Source organism: Rhamphochromis sp. 'chilingali' (genome assembly GCF_963969265.1).
Source record: "Rhamphochromis sp. 'chilingali' genome assembly, chromosome: 10".
NCBI classification, from domain to species: Eukaryota; Metazoa; Chordata; class Actinopteri; order Cichliformes; family Cichlidae; genus Rhamphochromis; species Rhamphochromis sp. 'chilingali'.
This window is the reverse complement of record NC_137937.1, coordinates 25,189,886-25,209,542: the sequence shown is the minus strand read 5'-3', so window position 1 is coordinate 25,209,542 and position 19,657 is coordinate 25,189,886. Positions and strand designations below refer to the sequence as shown.

The following is a 19,657-nucleotide window of genomic DNA, read 5'->3' as shown; positions in this document are numbered from 1 at the left end:
AACGCACTGTCATTCAAGGACAAGTTGTGGCAAGTAACTTTTCTTGTAGTTCTGCTTAAAAATAGCATTAAGCTGTTGGGGAAATCCACTTACTCCATTTCTTGTCAGTATTTAGATTGGAAAGTCATTAACTTTCTCATATTCTAGCTTAGCTAGACAAAAAAACAAAAAACCCACTAAACTAAACCATCTCTCACTGCTGGCTGTTGTTCAGCAAATAATAGTTACATCACAACTGCAGATAGACAAATTACACAGTTGTTCTGACCGTCTAAAGTGGTAATAACCAACAAACCAAAGCAACACCATCTAGTCAAAAACCTGTTTCTATAATAACAAGCAAAATCAGATGTGACGACCTAACTGTAAACTGAGACTACAGCAACAATGCATGTCTGAAGCATCACGCTGCACACAAGAGGCCGAGAAGGAAATCAGTGAGGACTTGTTTCTTCATAGTATGCTGCACGCAACACTGAACAGGAGGAAGGCTCCTTCATTGAGTAACAGGGTGCTGGTTAAGACACAGGCTAAGTAAAAGGGTACTTACACTCAATATTTATTGGGTTATTTATCCGAACCTCTAAACTAAAACTTTAGCACATGACTGTGTGTTTGTGTTTCTTACCGTTTTTTCTTGATTTTCTGGCTGAAAATCCGACTCAAAGGTCTGTTTCCGAAGAAGTTTGTGTAGGCCAGTTCGCTCTGAATACACACTCCAGCCATCCCCCTGGCATCTTCATGCATACACATAAGACAGAAAAGACACAAAAACACAAAAAAGGGCATTCATGGTTAACTAAAAGACCTCTGAACCAGTCTGGATAACAACACTGAAGCATTATGCAGTGCATGTGTGCAGTGAATATGAGAGTCTTTGTAGGAAACATGTAAACATAAGAATGTATCAGATAGGACACGCAGTCTTTTACCTTCTGGAGACGACGAGCCACGGCTGGGTGTAACTCTTTATGCAGTCTCTTACATGCGGATCTAGTTCCACTCTGTTAAGAGATAAGGATGAGGACAATGAGATATGCAGACACATGCAAGCAGCTGAAAACTTTGAATTCTTCTCCTGTCTTAATTTGGACTTCATGGTCACGTTGTGAATACTCTGAATAAGCAAAGATAACGTGCAGAAAGTTGTTTTACAATGAATTTGGGGAGACAGTCTAAATATTTATTTTATTACAAAACAATCTGCTAAACTTCTTTGGAAGATGAATAAAGGCTTGTTACCCACCTCTGAACATCAGTTTAATCAATATTTTAAGACATTCAGAGAAACCTGTCAGTAAAAAACGCTGTCCTTTTTGGCTTTTTGTGAGCTCTAGAAAACCATGTTAATTGACTCATAAATTATCCTCTTATTTAACAATCATTGGCCTGTAACATACCCATCCTCTGGGACAGAGTGTCGAATAGTGCGACACTCCTTTTCCACCTGCTCCACCTTCAGGTCATCATCAGGAAAGTCTCCAAATTCCTGCATCAGGGCAGAGTCTCCACTTTTTAACTGCGACATGAAGAATTCCTCCAGGTCCAAGGGCTCCACTGCATCATACGTCTGAGGCTGGAGAATCGAAGAATGATGGAGAAAATATTGGGATTGGGAAGATGGAAAAAAAAAGTGAGAATACATATCAGAAAAAAAAAACAACATTAAAATTAAATATCTAGAAAATACTGGCAACCACCAGTGCTATCCTACAAGACAAAGAGGACACTATGGAAGAGAGCAACAAATGAATAATAACTAATGATTACATGCAGAGTGATGTGTAAACTTATAGAGAGTCCTATTGCAGGAATACTGCAGTGTATCTAAACACTGGTTCACGGTTACCTGATCCAGCCCTAACTATAAGCTTTTACAAGAAGCAAAATGGAAAACCAAACACTTTTCATTTTACAGTTTATACAGCCATTTGTCAAATTCAGACACACTACAGAGAAGAAAAAGGGAAGCATAACCAAACATGTTGAATCATGAATATTTTCTAATACCTCATACCTGTCTGAGAACAAAAGACACAGGGACTTACACAAGCGGAAACCGGAACAAGCTGGCATTCAGGCTGTTTGTGTGTGTTTTTTTAAATCCTATTTTTAGACAGAAACTGTAACTCCATCTCTACTACATCAGATCATCACAAAAGCAAAGCTGTAGTGGTTTCAAAGTACAATATAAATGGGTTGAAAGTTTCATATTTAAGCCTTTTAACAAATCTGTACTCTGACACAGATGAGCTTTTATAATCATTAGAAAGTGTACCAAAGGGGGGGGGGAAGCACAACTGATGAGATAGCGCACCACACATCCTTTTTTGTCGTGCATTGCTGACTGTGGTCGTTAAAAAAAAAAGAAAAAAGGAACCTGCATGGAGCAGGTGTCACTGCAGCAAACTGGGCAGACCTCCAATCTGATAATCATCAGGGGTTAGCTGAGGTAGGACAAAGGTTTAGAACCATATCCTATAATGGCTACATTTTCCAGACCAATTTTAAGCCTAGTCCCAGACGGAAAGCTTTTTTTTCTTTTTTTAGTTTTTTTGTTTTGTTTTTGTTGTTGATGGAAATATTTTTAGTGACTGTGCTTAATCTGAGCCATGGAAATGGGCTAAATGTCATAATGAAAAATTACTAAAAAGAAAAAAAACCCAAAACTGATGAACAATAAAAGGAAGCCATTCTAAGAGTATGAATTTGAACAAGAACAGTCAGACATTTTTTAGAAGAATATTTCAGCTTTCAGTCACGCGGACTGTCCCATACAGGTAAAATACAGATAGCCTGTCAAAAACTGTGAGAGAAAGTGTGTCTTCAGGCAGACAGGAAACAGGGGGCCAAACCAGCTACTGGTATAGACAGTAAAAGATAACATGTATACACATAAGAGGTGGAAATACCTGCAGAAAAACATGAGTCACTGCTGTGCTTAACTTTTAAAAGCTGAGCAAATTCCATTTGCCTTCAGACATGTTTTTGCACATCAACCCACCCTAAGGGATATTTTTCCTCCACTAAGCAACGACGAGCATGTTGTTGCACACGGCCGATTATTAATGCTTAGCATGCAACACATGACAAAAGAATACACAGACAGCCAGAAGGAAGAACTATATCATTATTGTTTTAAATGAGAGGGCTCCGGTATAAAAAAAAAACAAACTAACTCCTCCTCTCTACAGAGGACAACCTCAGTAGTACCATTATAGTAGCAAACTTCATCTGACTCCATGTGCATTTCTCTGGCTGTATGCCTCAAAGTTCAAAGAATCATTGTAACATGGCCTCTTTTTCTTGTTTGGTATGGAGGCTAACAAAAACAAATGAATGCAAATCTATGCATGCCTCTGATCAGTGCCTGCTGCTCTGTGGAGTCATCAGAGGTGCCAGCAAGAATCCAGCTTTCCTTGCAAAGCCAACAGCCACCAGACGTTTTTGACAAACTTGATCACAGGTGCAATAATTGCAGTGAAAACCATGAACGGCTGGAAGATGTGACAAAACTCAGTGAAGAATGTGCACAAATGATTAAATAAGACAAGCTTTTTTAAAAACAAAAAAAACAAATAAAGCATTTTCATGTAAAAATGACCATTTTTAGAAGCACATTACTGCTGTCGATATACAGGAGGAACACAGAAAAAAGAAACAGATGTAAAGAACCCAAGAGAAAATAAAGCTACAGTAAACATGACAGAAGATATGTGAGCAAAATCTCACTCTAGTTTCACAAAAAGACTGAGCTCAAGCCGACATCGCAAACTTACCCTGCTGAAAACTGAACACCATAAAAAGGAAGTGTACAAAATGGCGCACTCCGGATATGGGGAACCTACACTGTGTACCTACTGGCGCTCAGTGCTTTTGAGTGAAACTAAGCCACAGTGCAATGCACAGAACCCCTTTAAAGTGGGCTTCATAGACCTAGAAGCTTAAAGAAAACCATCAGCATTAGCAAAAATAAATCAGAAGCCACAGAGTCAATGCTTTAATTGGAGCCTGACTGTTTAGAGACCCACAAAACGTTTAGACATCAGTTTTAGACATTACAGTTCTCAGCTGAAAGGGACAAAACCACAAAACACTGAAGGAAGTGACATCAGCAAGGCGTCCCTCCATCAACTGGTGTTTCAACAGACAGGAACAGAAACTAGAGATACATACATGTGCATGCCACACACACACACACACACACACACACACACACACACACACACACACACACACACACACACACACACACACACACACACACACACACACACACACACACACACACACACACAGCAAGCTTTTAAATTTGTTAATGTCTCTGACCAGGCAACAGTTTCAACTCAGGTTCAGTCAATATTAACGTAGTGATCCGCATAACAACTGCAGCAACAAGCACCCCTCCCTCATCCCTTTGCTAGACGGGACTGCTGAATAATGTAAAACTATCATCCCAGAGATTATGGTATTAAAAATCCTCTCCCGCATCCCAAATCCGGACATATTGAAGATTTGCCTGGATAAGCTGCAAGGTAGGCAGCGCCCATCCAGTGCCTGTCAGTATCCAAGGCACTGACCCATTTCTCAAGCAGGTTACAGATTAACCATGCTACATGCTACAAGCCGGGTCAGGACAGCTGGCTCAAGTACTTCTCCTCAAGACCTGTCAGCCAGAAAGCTCAAGAATCATTACTAAAATAAAAAAAAAAAAAAAAAAAAAAAAAAAAAAACAGCCCAAAAAAACATTATTTAAGGGTTTAAGCTCTGTCACTCAAACACAAATATATGTCACAAAACTTAACAACTGCAAGCTTTAGAGAACTTTACATGAGAGAAATGTAGGGCGACACAGAAGAAAAGATGCGAGGAAAAGACAGAAATAGACGAAAAGCGAGAAGACTGAGAGCAGAACATATAAAGCTGGGAGGCAGAGACAGAGGTTCAGAGGGTACTACAGAGAGTGCAGCGGGAGCAAATCCCCGCAAAGGATTACTGTGCATCATTCTGTCTGTAGGCATTGGAGGGCAGGGATCGTTCTCTGTCACGCTTCAAATGAGGAGAGTAGAAAACAACCTGCCATAATGACTTTCAAGTCTTTTCAGTATGTGCTACATTTTTCAACGCATGTTAAGCCAAAGAGCAGCGTCAGGCCGGTGTAAACGGCTATGCAGGCAGCTCTTTGCAAAAGCAGCAGCTCATGCTGTAGAAGAACTGTTTCAGGATTCAAAGCATAATCTTCAAGGTGAGACACCACACCGAGTCAGACAGTCCCAGAGCTAATGACAGCAAAGGCAGGATGTGAAAATGATACACTTATAACTCTCCAGTGGTATAAGCAGAATCACTAAAGCAGCATAAGAGGAAGCCACTCCACTGATGTTTTAGTCACAGCATGATTTTTCCCCCACTTCAACTAGGATTTCATCACTACTGCTCTGGTACAAGGGAAGTAATAATATATAGATGTAATATTACAGCACACTTAACATGTTACGCATTTGAATAAGGAAATATAAGCATAACTGGGAAAAAATACTTAAAAAAAAAAGTTCATATTGCTAACATTCCTTTCCTGAGATCTGCCTGCAGTTCAAATCTGGATGATATGACAATTTCCTGCTGAATAAAACAAAAGACTAAACTCCAAAAGCAAAAGAATTCTTTTAACAGAAGGAAACTCACCACAGTAAGCCACACTGTGGCCGAAGCGTTCGAGTTGGTTCGGCTGTGATGCAAGCCATGGTTCCCACCAAAGTGTTTCCTGATCTCTGCAGAAGAGTGCCTGAAACAAAATGTTAGAAAACACAGATTTATAAGGTTTTGTGTTCATGAGCCAGAGTATCATATTTGTGTGCTGTTTTAAAGGGAATGTTTGCTTTAAAACAAGCATTAAAAACTCTACAACCTCATCTTTTGTGTATAATTCCAACCACATGCACACATAGTGTATCTTAATGACAGATGCAACAGCACCAATTCCGCAATTGTTCTTAGTCGAATCGGCCAGCCATGGTGTTCCTATTCAACTATTGTTCACTCTCTACAGAAGCCCACCGCTGCTGGCTGTGTAGAGGCTTTGTCATGCTTGCGTTGAATGATATGGTGTCCCGCTGTAAGGGTCAGAGCAAGCAGGAAATCAACATGACACAAGAATGGAGTACTATTCAAATATGTTGGGTAGATGGTGTTTGTGTTTGCCTGTAGCTTTTACCAATAAGAAGGGAGAACAGTGCCCTGATTTTCTGCACACATTCCATCTCCATGATACGGCCACTAATACACTAGTTACTTATTTCTAATTAATCCACCATATCACTGGAGCCCCACCCAAATCTGCGCAACAGCAGCTCAGTAACAAAACCCCAGTCTGTGTATGTATGTGTAAGTATATGTCATTTTGAGTTTTCTCGTGTGCGTCTTCTGTTAAATTTACTCCATTTTCTGTGTATTGTTGCATATGCAAGCGTCAGAAAGAGTTTATTGTAACGCTGACGCACAGGGAAGCGTTAGAGGGCAAAGACTTGAGCAAATGGGTCACATTCCCGACTGCTTCGCCTGTGGTCAGTCTCACGGGTTCAGTAAGTCCCCTTGGCCATTGTTACAACATCGCTGTTACTAATTATCACCGCAAACTAATAACAAATGCTGTAAAGGAATGCCAGTATGTCAAAACCACTGAAGCTACAGAATCATGGAGCATGCACAATCTGATGAGCACTTTCATGGAAATTTCGAAAAAGAATTACAAAACAAGTACAATTTTCAAAGCTTAAAAACAAACTGGCATAATATGAATACTAACAACATGACACACAGTATTGTGCAAGGCTTGAGCCAAGCCCCATTTCTTTATATTTCCTCAGAAAATGTGAAATGGGTGCAGGGGTGTACTGAAACACATAAACATGCATGTAAATACAGTACATCAGGCAAAATCAGAGCTTGCACAGTTCTAATAAGCTTAAAAATCAATACATGGCATGAAAACCTTTATTCAATAATGTTGATGTCCTGGCACTGGGGAGGACGATCCATGACTGATGATGTTCTATTGTGTATTTTTCTATCCATGTATGCTTTTACTATACTGGCAATGAGTTTCATTGTAATCAAAAATGAAGTTGTTGCCAATCATATACTTTCAAGATGGCATTACATGATGGATCAAAATCTGATGGTACTTTTCTGTGTTCATAATTCCACCCCCAACACCATGGCTAAAAAGCAACTCTAAACCATGACAGAGGCATCTCTCAGGCCCTCTTTGAGATCTTTACTAGATTTTTTCCCCATTACCTAAAGGAATGACTTTCAGATACTGTTCATCTGCTGCAGCTATTGTCCCCTAGGCCTGCCACTTCTTCTTTTGTCCTCCACTTGTCCAGTTTCCCCAAATATTTTAAGGAGGCGATGCACAATATGCCAAGCAACGCAAAAACCAAATTAATTTGTGATTCATGTGGTTCACTGGTTCATCCCCTTTCCCCCTATCACCATCCCTCTGAAAATCATCAGGTAGAAGAACTAGACTAAAAATTACTGCAAAACCAGACAATGTCCAACAAAAAAAAAAAAAAAAAAAAAAAAAAAAAACTTGGACAGCCTGGAAAACTATTGCTCAAGATCGCTTTAAAAGTTCCAAGAAAGTCTGGCTGCTTGGAAATAAGAGGCGGATTAAGACTTTTGAACTGTACTGAGCTAACAACATGACATACTATTATTATGAATGTGTTTACTATACTTGAGCGAGCCTGTTTCAGTCATGCTGTTTATAACACGTTCTCCTCCCCCTCTAAAGCACATAATATGCTGAGTCAATAAAATAACTGAATGCCAGAAAAGGTCATGGCATGGGTGGGAAAACAGTATACAAATTTACACAAAGGCCAAAGTCCAGCACTGCAGCAGCATTTTTATTTAAAGCCATAGCTAGCTGCTCACGGCCATTAAAACAGAGTTTTAAGAAAGTGGTGCTGCACAATAAGTAAAAAGAATTGATTGTGTAGATTAAAAAACAAACACATATTGCAGCAATATGCTTGTAAAATAATCACACGAGCCAGATTGGAGGACACACACCCACACGAACAGGTACAGCTGATCAATTGACCAGATTAGCAACAGCAACACCAATGCAATGCAAAAAAAAGCTTTGCATTCATGGTTTAAAATATATTTTAACCACTATGCAAGTCAAAATACAGCTGCGGCCTGATTATAGTCTACAAAGTTACACACACATATCATAAAAACGCTCACACCTCATGTCTGCTCAGTATACGCACACAATCATATGGCGGTATCTAGTGAACAAGTGTAGAGCAGTATGTTTGTCCCTCGCAAGATAACACGGTGGACACTGGTTGTGGAGGACTCTCGCATACACACCTTTACCCTGTACCTCCATATCAATAAACTAATCTCTGTTCGCTCTCCTTAAAGGGAATGTGCCAGGTTACAGTTTTAGTATGTAATATGTCAGAACTGCATACACAGATGAGGTTTAAAAGGGGCTGCAGTATAATAAGCTTTAAAAAAAAAAAATCTATTTGTGGAAACCTAAGTGACACACACACAAAAAGAAATCACCCACCTCAAATGCCTCTTCTTCTGTCATGTTGTCTCTTTGAAATCAGAATAAGCCACTGTTGAGATTTTCATGACAAAACTAATAAAAAAATCCAATAAGGCTGAGGCTTTTTTGTCCAAAAGCAGATTGTCTGGTGGGTGTATTGAGTTTATACCCAAGACGATATAAACTCTGTAATAACCCTTCTCATTACATGAGACTTTATAAAGACATGCCCTTAACCACTCTAACTTGTGCCATTTCTACATATCTTCCATTGGTACTTTCTAGCTCATACAACCTAATAACACATACTGTACATAAAGTATAGCTAATATATGCACATGGGTCCATGTGCTACTACGCATTCACTGATACAGATTAAATGCCCGTCTATAAAAAGACAAGGCAAGTAAAACAGTATTCAGATCCAAGCAGGCATTTTTTTTTACCACTACACAAACAGCTTGACACAGCAGACAGCATCTGTGTCTCTCTTCAGTGGTGATGGGTCTTGGCGTCCTTTGCTACATAAAACCAAAGCTGCTTTTGTTAGGAAAGATAAAAACAGAGCTTTGGTCATTTAAGCAAAATAACACCAAAAACAGCTTGCATCGCTGATCTAGCAAAAACTGGTATCTGATTGTGGTTTTAGTAAGACATCATAAAGACACAATTCCTGGAAAAAGGAATTGCTTCTTGTGGATCAACCCAGAGACAAAACTTTATAAAGGGACAAATATTTGATTTTAAGCAATACTTGCCACTACTGGAAGCACTGCAAAGTTCATAAACAGGGTTGAATAAAAGTCAAGACTCTAAGAGCAAAAAAATGTTCACTGTAGGACCTTTCATCAAATCTATCAGATCCTGCTGAGTAAAGAAAAGTACTGAAATAGCTTTGGTTTAAACCAGCTTCTCATACAGAACTGCAAGCCTGAGATCTCTGAGAATACCAACAGTGGTGCTGCCAACTTCCACTGTGCTCTTATGTCTTGCCCTAAAAAAGTAACCAGACACTAGATCATCTTTAGACACTTTGTTACTAGCAGCCTATATCAATATGGTGTGCACTGTACTCTTAAAAAGAATTGAGGAAACCAGACAATTGGAGGACAACTGTGGCAGACATAAAACTGCAACAGATGAACAGTATCTAAAAGTCATGTCTTTAACAGGACTCAGACTATATCTGATGAAGCTGATGCGCCATCAGAAATAGTCTCAGTGGAAAAGTAGCTGACAATCAGTGACAGGTTTTTATAAAGTTTTGAATGCATAATAATGACTTTTGGTTAGAGTCATTGTCAGTATGTACAGAGAAGGTGAGGAAACAAGTAGATTCTAAGTGTCTACAGCCATCTGTAAAACAGTGCAGACTCTGTCATGGTTTGTGCATTTCAGCTAATGGTGTGAGATCTTGTCAAAATTATTGGAATTATGAACTAAGAAAAGCACCATCAGATTTGATCCACCGTGCAATACCAACAGGGAAGTATCTGAGTGGCAACAGCTTAATTATGATACCAATGTAGGTTGCCAAATTAGTGTGGAAGAGCGAAAATGTCTGCATATTGTGTGCTTGTGTTTTATGTTGATGTGATTGTTTTCATGTGGTGTGTACAAATGTCTGACTTCCACTGCAAGCCAATTTCCCCATAGGGAAATCGATCAGAGCTCAAACCTCAACATTACTGAAGCAGCGATGATGACTGAGAACGGAACAACAGGCAGCAAAGATGTTCATACCAAATATTGACTTTCCAAGTTCTTAGAATTGTACAATATGTTTATTTGCAGATGTTTTAATAAACCTCTGCACCCATTTCCCTAGTAAAGTTTAAAGAACTAAAGGCTGATTCAAGACCTTTCCACATTACTGTATATACCTACTTTTAACCTTAGCTAGATCCTTAAAATACATTTTCATTCACCTACTCACACAAACTCTCAGCCACCACCATCATGTAAGGTGCCTGGCTCCTACTGGGGTGAATTTGTGGATGCCAGGAATCAAAAGCATCCAAAAGACTCCAATGTTTAAGCATTCACCATTTCCTATTTAATCCAATCTTGGAGACATCACGCACCTACAGTGGTGTGAAAAAGTGTTTGCCCCCTTCCTGATTTCCTCTTTTTTGTATATTTGTCACTCTTAAATGTTTCAGATCATCAAACAATACATGGGCCTGTGTGAAAAAAGTGATTGCCCCCTAAACCTAATAGCTGGTTGGGCCACCCTTAACAACAACAACAACAACAACAACAACAACTGCAATCAAGCATTTGCAATAACTGGAGGAAATTTAGCCCACTCATCTTTGCAGAATTGTTGTAATTCAGCCACACTGGAAGGTTTTCGAGCATGGACTGCCTTTTTATGGTCATGCCACAGCATCTCAATCAGATTCAGGTCAGAACTGACCTAGGCCACTCTAAAGTCTTTGTTTTTTTTAAGCTGTTCAGAGGTGGACTTGGTGGTTTGTTTTGGATCATTGTCCTGCTGCAGAACCCAAGTGCACTTCAGCTTGAGTTTACAAACACATGGCCAGATATTCTCCTTCAGGATGTTTTGGTAGACAGCAGAATTCAGCAAGTCTTCCATGTACTGACGCAGCAACACAGCCCGAGACCATCACACTACCAGCACCATAGTTTACTTTTGGTATGATGTTCCTTTCCTCAAACCTTCCAAAAAGTTCTTTTTTTTTTGTCAAATGTGAAACAAGCCTTTGTGTTCTTTTTTGCTCAGCAATGTTTTGTGTCTTGGAACTCTGCCATGGATGCCATTTCCATAGTCCCTCTCTTTTTCTTTTTCTTTTTTAAAATCGTGGAACTATGAACTCTGACCTTAACTGAGACATGTGACGCCTGCGGTTCTTTAATGTCATTCTGGGTTCTTTTGCAACCTCCTGGATGAGTCGTCGTGGGGTTAGGGTTAGGGAGTAATTTTGGTAGGCCGGTCACTCCTGGAAAAAGCTTCACCACTCTTCCAAGTTTTCTCCATTTGTGTATAATGGCGCTCACTTTGGTTCAATTGAGTCTCAAAGTTTTAGAAACTGATTTGTAACCCTTTCCAGACTGACAGAGAGTGACTTTGTTTCTCAGGTCTTTCTTCAGATCGTGGCATGATGTGTTGCTTTTCAAGATCTTTTAGCCTGCTTCACTTTGTCAGACAGGTTCTCTTTAAGCGATTTCTTGATTCAGCAGGTCCACCAGTAATCAGGCCCGAGTGTGTTTAGGGAAACTCAGCCTTACAAAAATGTGGTTAATCAAATTCATTATTTAACAAGAGAAGCAGTTACTTTTTCACACAAGACCAGGTAGGTTTGGTTAACTTTTCTCCCTTAATTAAGTTTAAAAACTGCATTTTGTACAACTCAATTTCAGTTCAATTCAATTATATTTACATAGTGAGTGAGAAAGGTGACTGAAGAAGAAACACTCATGCATCATGGGAATTCCCCAGGAGCCTACGCCTATTGCAGCATAACTAAGGGAGGATCCAGCCCCAGCTATATGCTTTATCAAAAAGGAGAGAGTGTTTTTGATAAGCCTGATCTTAAAAGTAGAGACGGTGTCTGTGTCCCAAATCCAAAGTGGAAGCTGCATGGTTCCACAGATGATCTGAAACATGCAAGTATAACAAATATGCAAAACACTAAGAAATCAGAAAGGGGGCTAATACTTTTTCACGACTGCTAATTTTGTCATCATTTTTGCATAATTTTTGTCAACTCTGGGGTCATAAACCTCCTTTATTCTACATTTCATTGTGTAATTATAAGCAGAAATGAAATAGAAAGCATTTGAGGTGCAATGCAGTACAAAAAGCAGCAAAAAAGCAAGGTGGCAACTTAAAAAAATAATATAAAATTTTTTTTTTTTTTTTTAAATCTAAAAGTAACTTGTGATTTCACCATTATATTGCCTGAATTACTGTATATATATTCAGTTTTACAGTAACCAGGTTACCACAGTGCATATGAAAACATTGTTTGAGTTTCTATGTAACTTAATATCTTTGAGTAACCTTATTGTGTGTGTTTGTAGTGTTACTGACGGACACATAAAACATGCTTATAGGCTTTTTAGATCATGCTAAACCTCAATTAAAACTTCTCATAAATTCTCCTTTTGGGGACATGACATTTGAATCACTATTAAGAAAACATTTTCCTAGCTGAACACAAAGCCTGAAGACAATCATTAAAAGTAGTTTTCTTTGCCTTTTTCCTCCCCAAGTGATGATTTTAGAAAATTTAATCAACACTGATGAGGACGGCACTATCAAAACAGCTGCTCCCCGGGAGTCAGTATGAAGCCACTGTTGAACTGCTGATGAGAGATCAGGCTCAGTGCTAAGACACAACAAGCCTCACACTATAATCATGTTATTTGTTAGTAAAAGGGCTTAAAATGCCTCACAAGTCATACTGTGCAGACAAAATGCTGCAATTACAATAAAACCCTAGCTTAGCATCATTAATCAGCTTTGATATTTTTCAATTATAAACACAGTTGATTAGTTCATACCTTATTAGACAAAAAAAAAAAAAATTGGTGAATGATAACATGCTTGAATAATTAGACATTTACAGTCTGTAAGACTTCCCTAATGGATCAGCTGTTACGATATTGTCAGCATTATTTTCACTGTCATACTATGACAATGACATTGTTCTTAAGAAAAAATAAGATTCTCCTTTTCAAAGACACTGAGACTGGACAGCAAGGCTAAATATCTTATCATTTATCAGACATAAATAATTTTTGTTGAAGCTGCTTTGTGGGTTAAATATATACACAAGATGTCAGGTACGCCCCTCATTGGTCAGTAAACAATGGGTTACTTTTATCAGATGACACAGGGGAACTGGTGGTGGTCAGAGGGCCCGGTGGCGCCTGTGTCCGGCAGCCTCGCCTCTGTCAGTGCGCCCCAGGGCAGCTGTGGCTACAATGTAGCTTGCTATCGCCAGTGTGTGAATGTGTGTGTGAATGGGTGGATGACTGAATGTAGTGTAAAGCACTTTGGGGTCCTATGGACTAGAAAAGTGCTATACAAATGCAGGCCATTTACCATTTACCATTTACCAATTATAGAGTACTGTAAAAAGTCTCGGGCTGCCCCTGTTTTCCTTATATTTAGCTTCCAAGGAACCAGACTTTCTTGCAGTTTTTTTAAATGGTCTTGAAAAATAGCTCTCTAGGCTTTCTGAAGGTCTTTTAAACCTTTTCTTTGGACATTATCTGCTTTTTCAACAGTTTTCAATCTATTTCTTTTATCTGAACATTTTTAGCAGAAAGTTTTATTTGTTGACCCACTTAACACTGATGTATGAATCATTCGAACATACGTACCTAACTCAAGAGACCTTAAGTTGTGCCTACACATAATAGACAACTTAGGAAAGACTCAATTTTAAATTGTATCTTTTGGGTACTTTATTACTCAGTCTGTCAGAAAAACACCAAATCTTTCCCAGTTCTTTAGTTGAATCTCTCAAAAGCACAATAGAAGAAGCTTTTAAAACTATTTACAGCAGATAATGACTTTCAAATACTGTTTAAGTCCTTGAGTAATAGGAAATAAAATTCAGCAGTCAAGAAGTCATTCTTCAGCAAGGGAAACAAGGAGAAAAGGCCAAGTGATGACTCTAAGTTTTAAAGTTGTGGTTCAAATGGTCAACGTGCACAATATGTACAACAGTGCCTGTAAAACATGGTGGAGGCTCTGTCATGATTTGGCGCCGAATTTCAGTCGGTGTTAGAGATCTTGTCAAAATGGATGGAATTATGAACACAGAAAAGCACCACCAGATTTTGATTCACTATGCAGTACCATCTAGGAAGCATCTGATTGGTGACAGCTTAATTTATCAGCTTTGACAATAATACCAAACAAATAGAAAACTCTGAGTCACGGATTGGCCTCCCCAGAGCCTAGAGCTCAGCATTATTGAAGCAGTGTGTTATTATCTTGACAAAGAACAGAATAAGAGACAACATCCAAAGAAGAGCTTCGAATGTCCTTCAAGAAGCCTGAAGAACTTTTCCCGAAGACTGCTAAACAAAATGGCAAGAAAGCTTGCTAAAGTAAGTTCAGGCTGTGTTGAAGAATAAAGGTGGACATACTAAATATTGACTTGTTAAGCTTAAGCTTAAACAAATTACTGTCCCAATTTTCCTAGCAAAATGAGGCTTGGCTCAAGACTTTTGTATAGTTATATTAGATCATGCTGGGGGAGAATTTCCTTATCTGTGGGCACAACAGTTGTGTAATTCTTGTGCAGTTCTGAGGTCCAGTCTTTGAAGGGAACCCTCACAAGCATAGGGAGAACATTCAAACTCCACACAGGACAGGTGGTGGAAACCCAGGACCTTCTTGCTGTGAGGAAATACTGTTAATCCCCACACCACACCTACTTGTAGAGCAAGAACCCTTTACCCCAAAGAAGTAGGCCCCTTTTTGTTATGTCATACATTGCAGGTCTCCACTTGCCATGTGTGCATATGGTGTATTCCTTCCAGCTTTTTAGAAATCAATACCCAAGTGTTTCTCAGACAGAGTCTGCTTCTACCCCCTTCCTCACAGCAACATCTCTGATCAATAAGCCCCAGAGATGGCAAATTTGATTACTCCCACCAAGCATAAAATTATCTATATTAGCAAGACATAGGTAGATCCTTGAACCTTTAAAACCCTTTCCCTCCTCTCAGTGTTTTTCCTTAATCTGAGCAGGGGAGGAAACACAGGAAAACAGACAGAAGTGTGGTATAAATGACAAGAGCAGGAAAGCAGACCAAAGGGATGCCCCCAGTGTGCATCTCATACTATCATATGTCTCCAGACTTAATGGGCCTTAGTGCTATCAGCACAATCACGACTCAGCTTCCTGTCAAAGGGAGGCACGCACAAACACAGCAGTCATTTAGCAAGGCTCAGGTCACAGGCAGGCTCAAAGCATGAAAAACTGGCTGTAAGGAATTATAATTTCCAGCTTAGTCCGACTGCTTTATCTGCACACATTTAGCCAAAGTTTGTAGGAAACTGCTTTTTTTTGACACTCCACTGGCTCATAACTCAGTGGCCCACCAACAGACAGGCAGGTTCACAGATGTCATTAGCGAAAAAACCCAGAGGAAATCAGATGAAATTCAATCTAGATCCCCCCTCCTCGCTGAAGCGTATTGAAAGACAGAGGCCCAGCATCTACAGCTGTCCTCACACCTGTTACCATATGCTCTTCAGTCCAATCACATTCAATCTCGGAATATTAAATGTCCAGCAGCTACCTAGAGTCTACGCAAAAAAACTGGACACTCAGCTCATGTTATATTTTTGACTGACATATTTTCACTGCAGTTTTCCATTCCTCTTTTTTTTTATATGCTTATGAAGAAACACACATTTCCTGATTTTAAACTGCCATTAGCAAAAAAGTGAAGTAAAACCAGTGAGTGACTTAGTGTCCCAGGTCGCAGGATTTCCTTCGCACTCCATCCTGATAAGAGGTGCCAAGGAAGGAAGTCTTCATAATTAATATATAAAATACAAGTAACATACAAGAAGAACTCAGTAAATATGGATTTGATTTGTTGACATGGAAAATAACAGGTCTTACAGCTTACTAGTGCACAGACAGCATAGATCAGGTTCATCTTGTGACAACTGTTCCTCTTTGTTCATGTGAGCTGCTTATGTATGGACTATGTTGCCTTGCATGGCTCTCTAGGTTTTTCCCCCTTTCACATCTGACTTTAGCTTGCACTTTTTCAAACAAGTGCATTTGAACTTTAATTTCTCCAACAATTGTCCAAACAACGTTAAGTATCATGGTAGCCACAATGAGTGCAGTAGTTTGTACTCATTATCAGATTTCAAAACCAACTCAGTTAGCAGCCAGTGTAACTCATAGATTTGTGTTAAATCTTCATCAGTGTTTTCAGCATTTACTTGCCATCCACTCAAAAGCATTTCCCCCTCACCATGCATTTTCCACCATTATCAATTTCCGTGATCGACTTTGCTGTTCTCTTTTTCACTTGCATCGAGCACCTGTTTAGTCTTTATACTGACATCAGCACAAACTCAATCCCAGCCAGCCCCCCCCCCCCCCCCCCCTCCCCTTAACTACAAGCACTTGAAAGCAAACATAACAACAGATATTTAAAGTATCTGCATCAGTGCCTTCAGTCTCGACAACAATAAGATTCTTTCAGGAGGATACAACCCTTAAGTATAATATGGGTTATAAATCAATGTGGTTCTCATGTCACATTGAATAGCAGCAGAATATCCAAAATCTAATCACAGTGAGTGTTAATCTATTCCATCGTTGCTCTTTTACTATGAAAAGGTGCTACAGTACAGCAGCCACTAATCAGTGCCTCTCTGCTGGCTCATCAGTAGATTCAGGCTGTGACCCAAGATCTCTCACATCCCTTAGCAGCTGAGCTCAGCTCTGCTCAGCACATCACATCACAGCAAGTCGTCATGATTCTTCCAGGCTATTAAAAACAAGAACATGGATTTTCTTGACTAAGTGATTTGTCAATCGACAGTATCAAACATTTGGTGTAACCAGTGTGCTCATCTTTCACAAAATATGGCTACTACTATATGGCTCTTTAAGCGTTACACATATGAAAACTTCTAAAAGCTGTATATGACCAAAAAAAAACAAAAAACCTTTTCAGGGTTAAACTGATCCACACAAACTGACCTCCTCTACCATTTCAAAGGAGGCCCTACAGAACCTTATAAATATATTCCATCACAGTAGATAAATAGTGTATTTTTGTTAAATGACCCTACTGCACAGGAGGCATGGTACACAATAGGCTTCCATGTACATACTTCCTCCACACCTGCTCAAGTGTCACAGCAGGAACTATGACCACATCCCTAGTCATTTATACAAGCTCTATGAGCTAGTCAGCCCTCCAAAAATACAGGAAATGGTCACATTAGTAACAGTAGATATATATAATCAGCATCCTCACGAGGAGGAAGTGACATAAATAATGTGCAAATCGTTTAGCTTGGTGATAAAAGCTCAGCATGCTGCTCAAATCTGACATGTATGTAAATAAAGAGCAAGAAATAAACAAATTCATGCATGACCGACTGAGCACATGGCTGCCACTGTAAGCTTAACACAAGTTAATCATAACCTGCCATAAATTCTCTGAGCATTTAAAGTTGCAGTAAAGTTGGCTGTTTATAATCCTCCAGGCTGCCTTCTTTTCTCTTTTTTTCCCGGGACACAGTGAATCAACCTGCAGCATTGACATTCACAACATGTGGCTGCCTGCTTCACTCTGGACTTCCCTGAAGGAGAAGTAAGACTTCACATTCACTCCTAAACTAAACCAAACCAAACCAAACCAAACCAAACCGTGCCCCCAATACTATATTATAATTTCTCTACATTTACCTGTTGATTTTCAGAGCGAAAGCCCGCCGATCTGCGCTGCCCAGAGAAGCCATACGCGAGTCTGAAGTCCAGTCCGGCGACGGTGTCGCTGGTGGCTTTGGTGTTTTCTCGCGGTTTGGCACCGTCGCTCTCTCCGACGCACCGCTCCTCCAGCTTCGCTACAGCTCAACTGTCACACCAACGCTCATCTTGGTTGCGGCGGCGGCAGCAGCTTAACTGGGTGTAAACTTCCGCATTTAATGAGAGCCATCCCGTGGAGACAGAGGGGGAGAGAGAGGGAGGTAGACATCGACGGTGCGAGAGTGGGAGGGGATGTGATGGGACAGGCTGGATGAGGCGCGCGCGCTCCCTCGCTGCCGTGGTGAGCTTTAACAAGCGCTTTCCTTCAGTGTGTGTGTGTGTGTGTGTGTGTGTGTGTGTGTGTGTGTGTGTGTGTGTGTGTGTGTGTGTGTGTGTGTGAGAGAGAGAGAGAGAGAGAGAGAGAGAGAGAGAGAGAGAGAGAGAGAGAAGCGCTGACCACTTTCGGCGTGACACTCAGACTGAGAGGGAAACCAAATAAATACACTTGTTTGATAGGTTGGCTCTGTCCAAATCCAAAAACGTCAGATTCACTTTTAACCACAACCGTAACCACATGAAGGTGCTTTAACCCAAACCCTGGCGGTGGAACCCTGAACCAAACATAGGTGTAGATTATCTCTGCTATGCATCGTGCCACCAGTATGATGGTGCACAAATCAAATCATCTGCTAAAAAAAAAAAAGATTGCTGGTATATAAACTGTTATAAATGCCTTGCTGGCCTGTAACTTGCTCAAAAAAAAAAAAAGCTATATTGGTTTTAATGAAGATTACTGAGTAGGTGCAATAATGTAGACTCATAAGGATACAGGAAAAACAGGGCATGTCTTTATATTATGTATAACTCCATTGTTTCAGTTGATTACAGCCTATTTACCAAAAATGAACAAAGATATTAGACATTGACAAACTAACAAAAAACAAATGTAAGCATCAGGAGTTTGGGAGCTAATTAAACAGGTGGGAGCAAACTGTTTGATCATTCATTAATTGTAAAATTGTCAAAATGTTAAAAAGTCTGCAGACAATGTTTAAAACTAAGTAAAGAGCCATCTTAACGAAACCTTAGTAAGTTAAAGAATAAGTTGTTCTCTAGCATGTGGAGAGATAGTCTCTCACTAAGAGAACTAACGGTATGTTTATTGTGACAGAAAGGGTCCCATTAACTATACTGCTTCAGTGTAACCAGTGCAAAGCACCTAATGTTCAAAAAGCAAAAAAACCCAAACAACAACAACAACACACACATCATACACTCACATACAAAACAGCAAAAAAATAGGACAATAGGGATGACATTCAAAATAAACCAAAATTGTACATAACCCCCCTCCCCCCCACCCACACACACACACTTCTTCCACCTCACGGTATTAGCTTAAATCTGATAACAGTGCTATTGTTCCAACCTTTTCTCTCCCACTTCTTGCTGAAGTCTTGTTGTATATCGCAAGTGTTCCTGAGTATGTAACCTCTAAAAAGTGTAAAGTTTTTTAACAACACATTTTTTGGGGGGGAAGATATTTTTCACTATTCTCCATGTTTCACGCAGTGTTTAGCCACCA

General features: G+C 39.7%; 1 protein-coding gene across 2 annotated transcripts in view; it reads right to left on the bottom strand.

The window, feature by feature from the left end:
• The window catches only part of dock8 (dedicator of cytokinesis 8), a 54,740-nt gene extending 36,430 nt beyond the window's left edge, over positions 1-18,310 (bottom strand). Inside the window, exons 1-5 of one of the 2 annotated variants that reach the window (XM_080893063.1) lie at positions 18,013-18,310; positions 5,686-5,785; positions 1,401-1,576; positions 933-1,004; positions 629-737 (exon numbers count right to left, since the gene is read on the bottom strand). In XM_080893063.1, coding sequence (XP_080749189.1) covers positions 629-737; positions 933-1,004; positions 1,401-1,576; positions 5,686-5,785; positions 18,013-18,065 — 510 coding nt within the window. In that variant the 5' untranslated portion in view covers positions 18,066-18,310. The remainder of the gene's footprint in view (positions 1-628; positions 738-932; positions 1,005-1,400; positions 1,577-5,685; positions 5,786-18,012) is intronic. The other variant, XM_080893062.1, reaches the window with a different exon arrangement.
• Between the last annotated feature and the right edge of the window lie 1,347 nt (positions 18,311-19,657).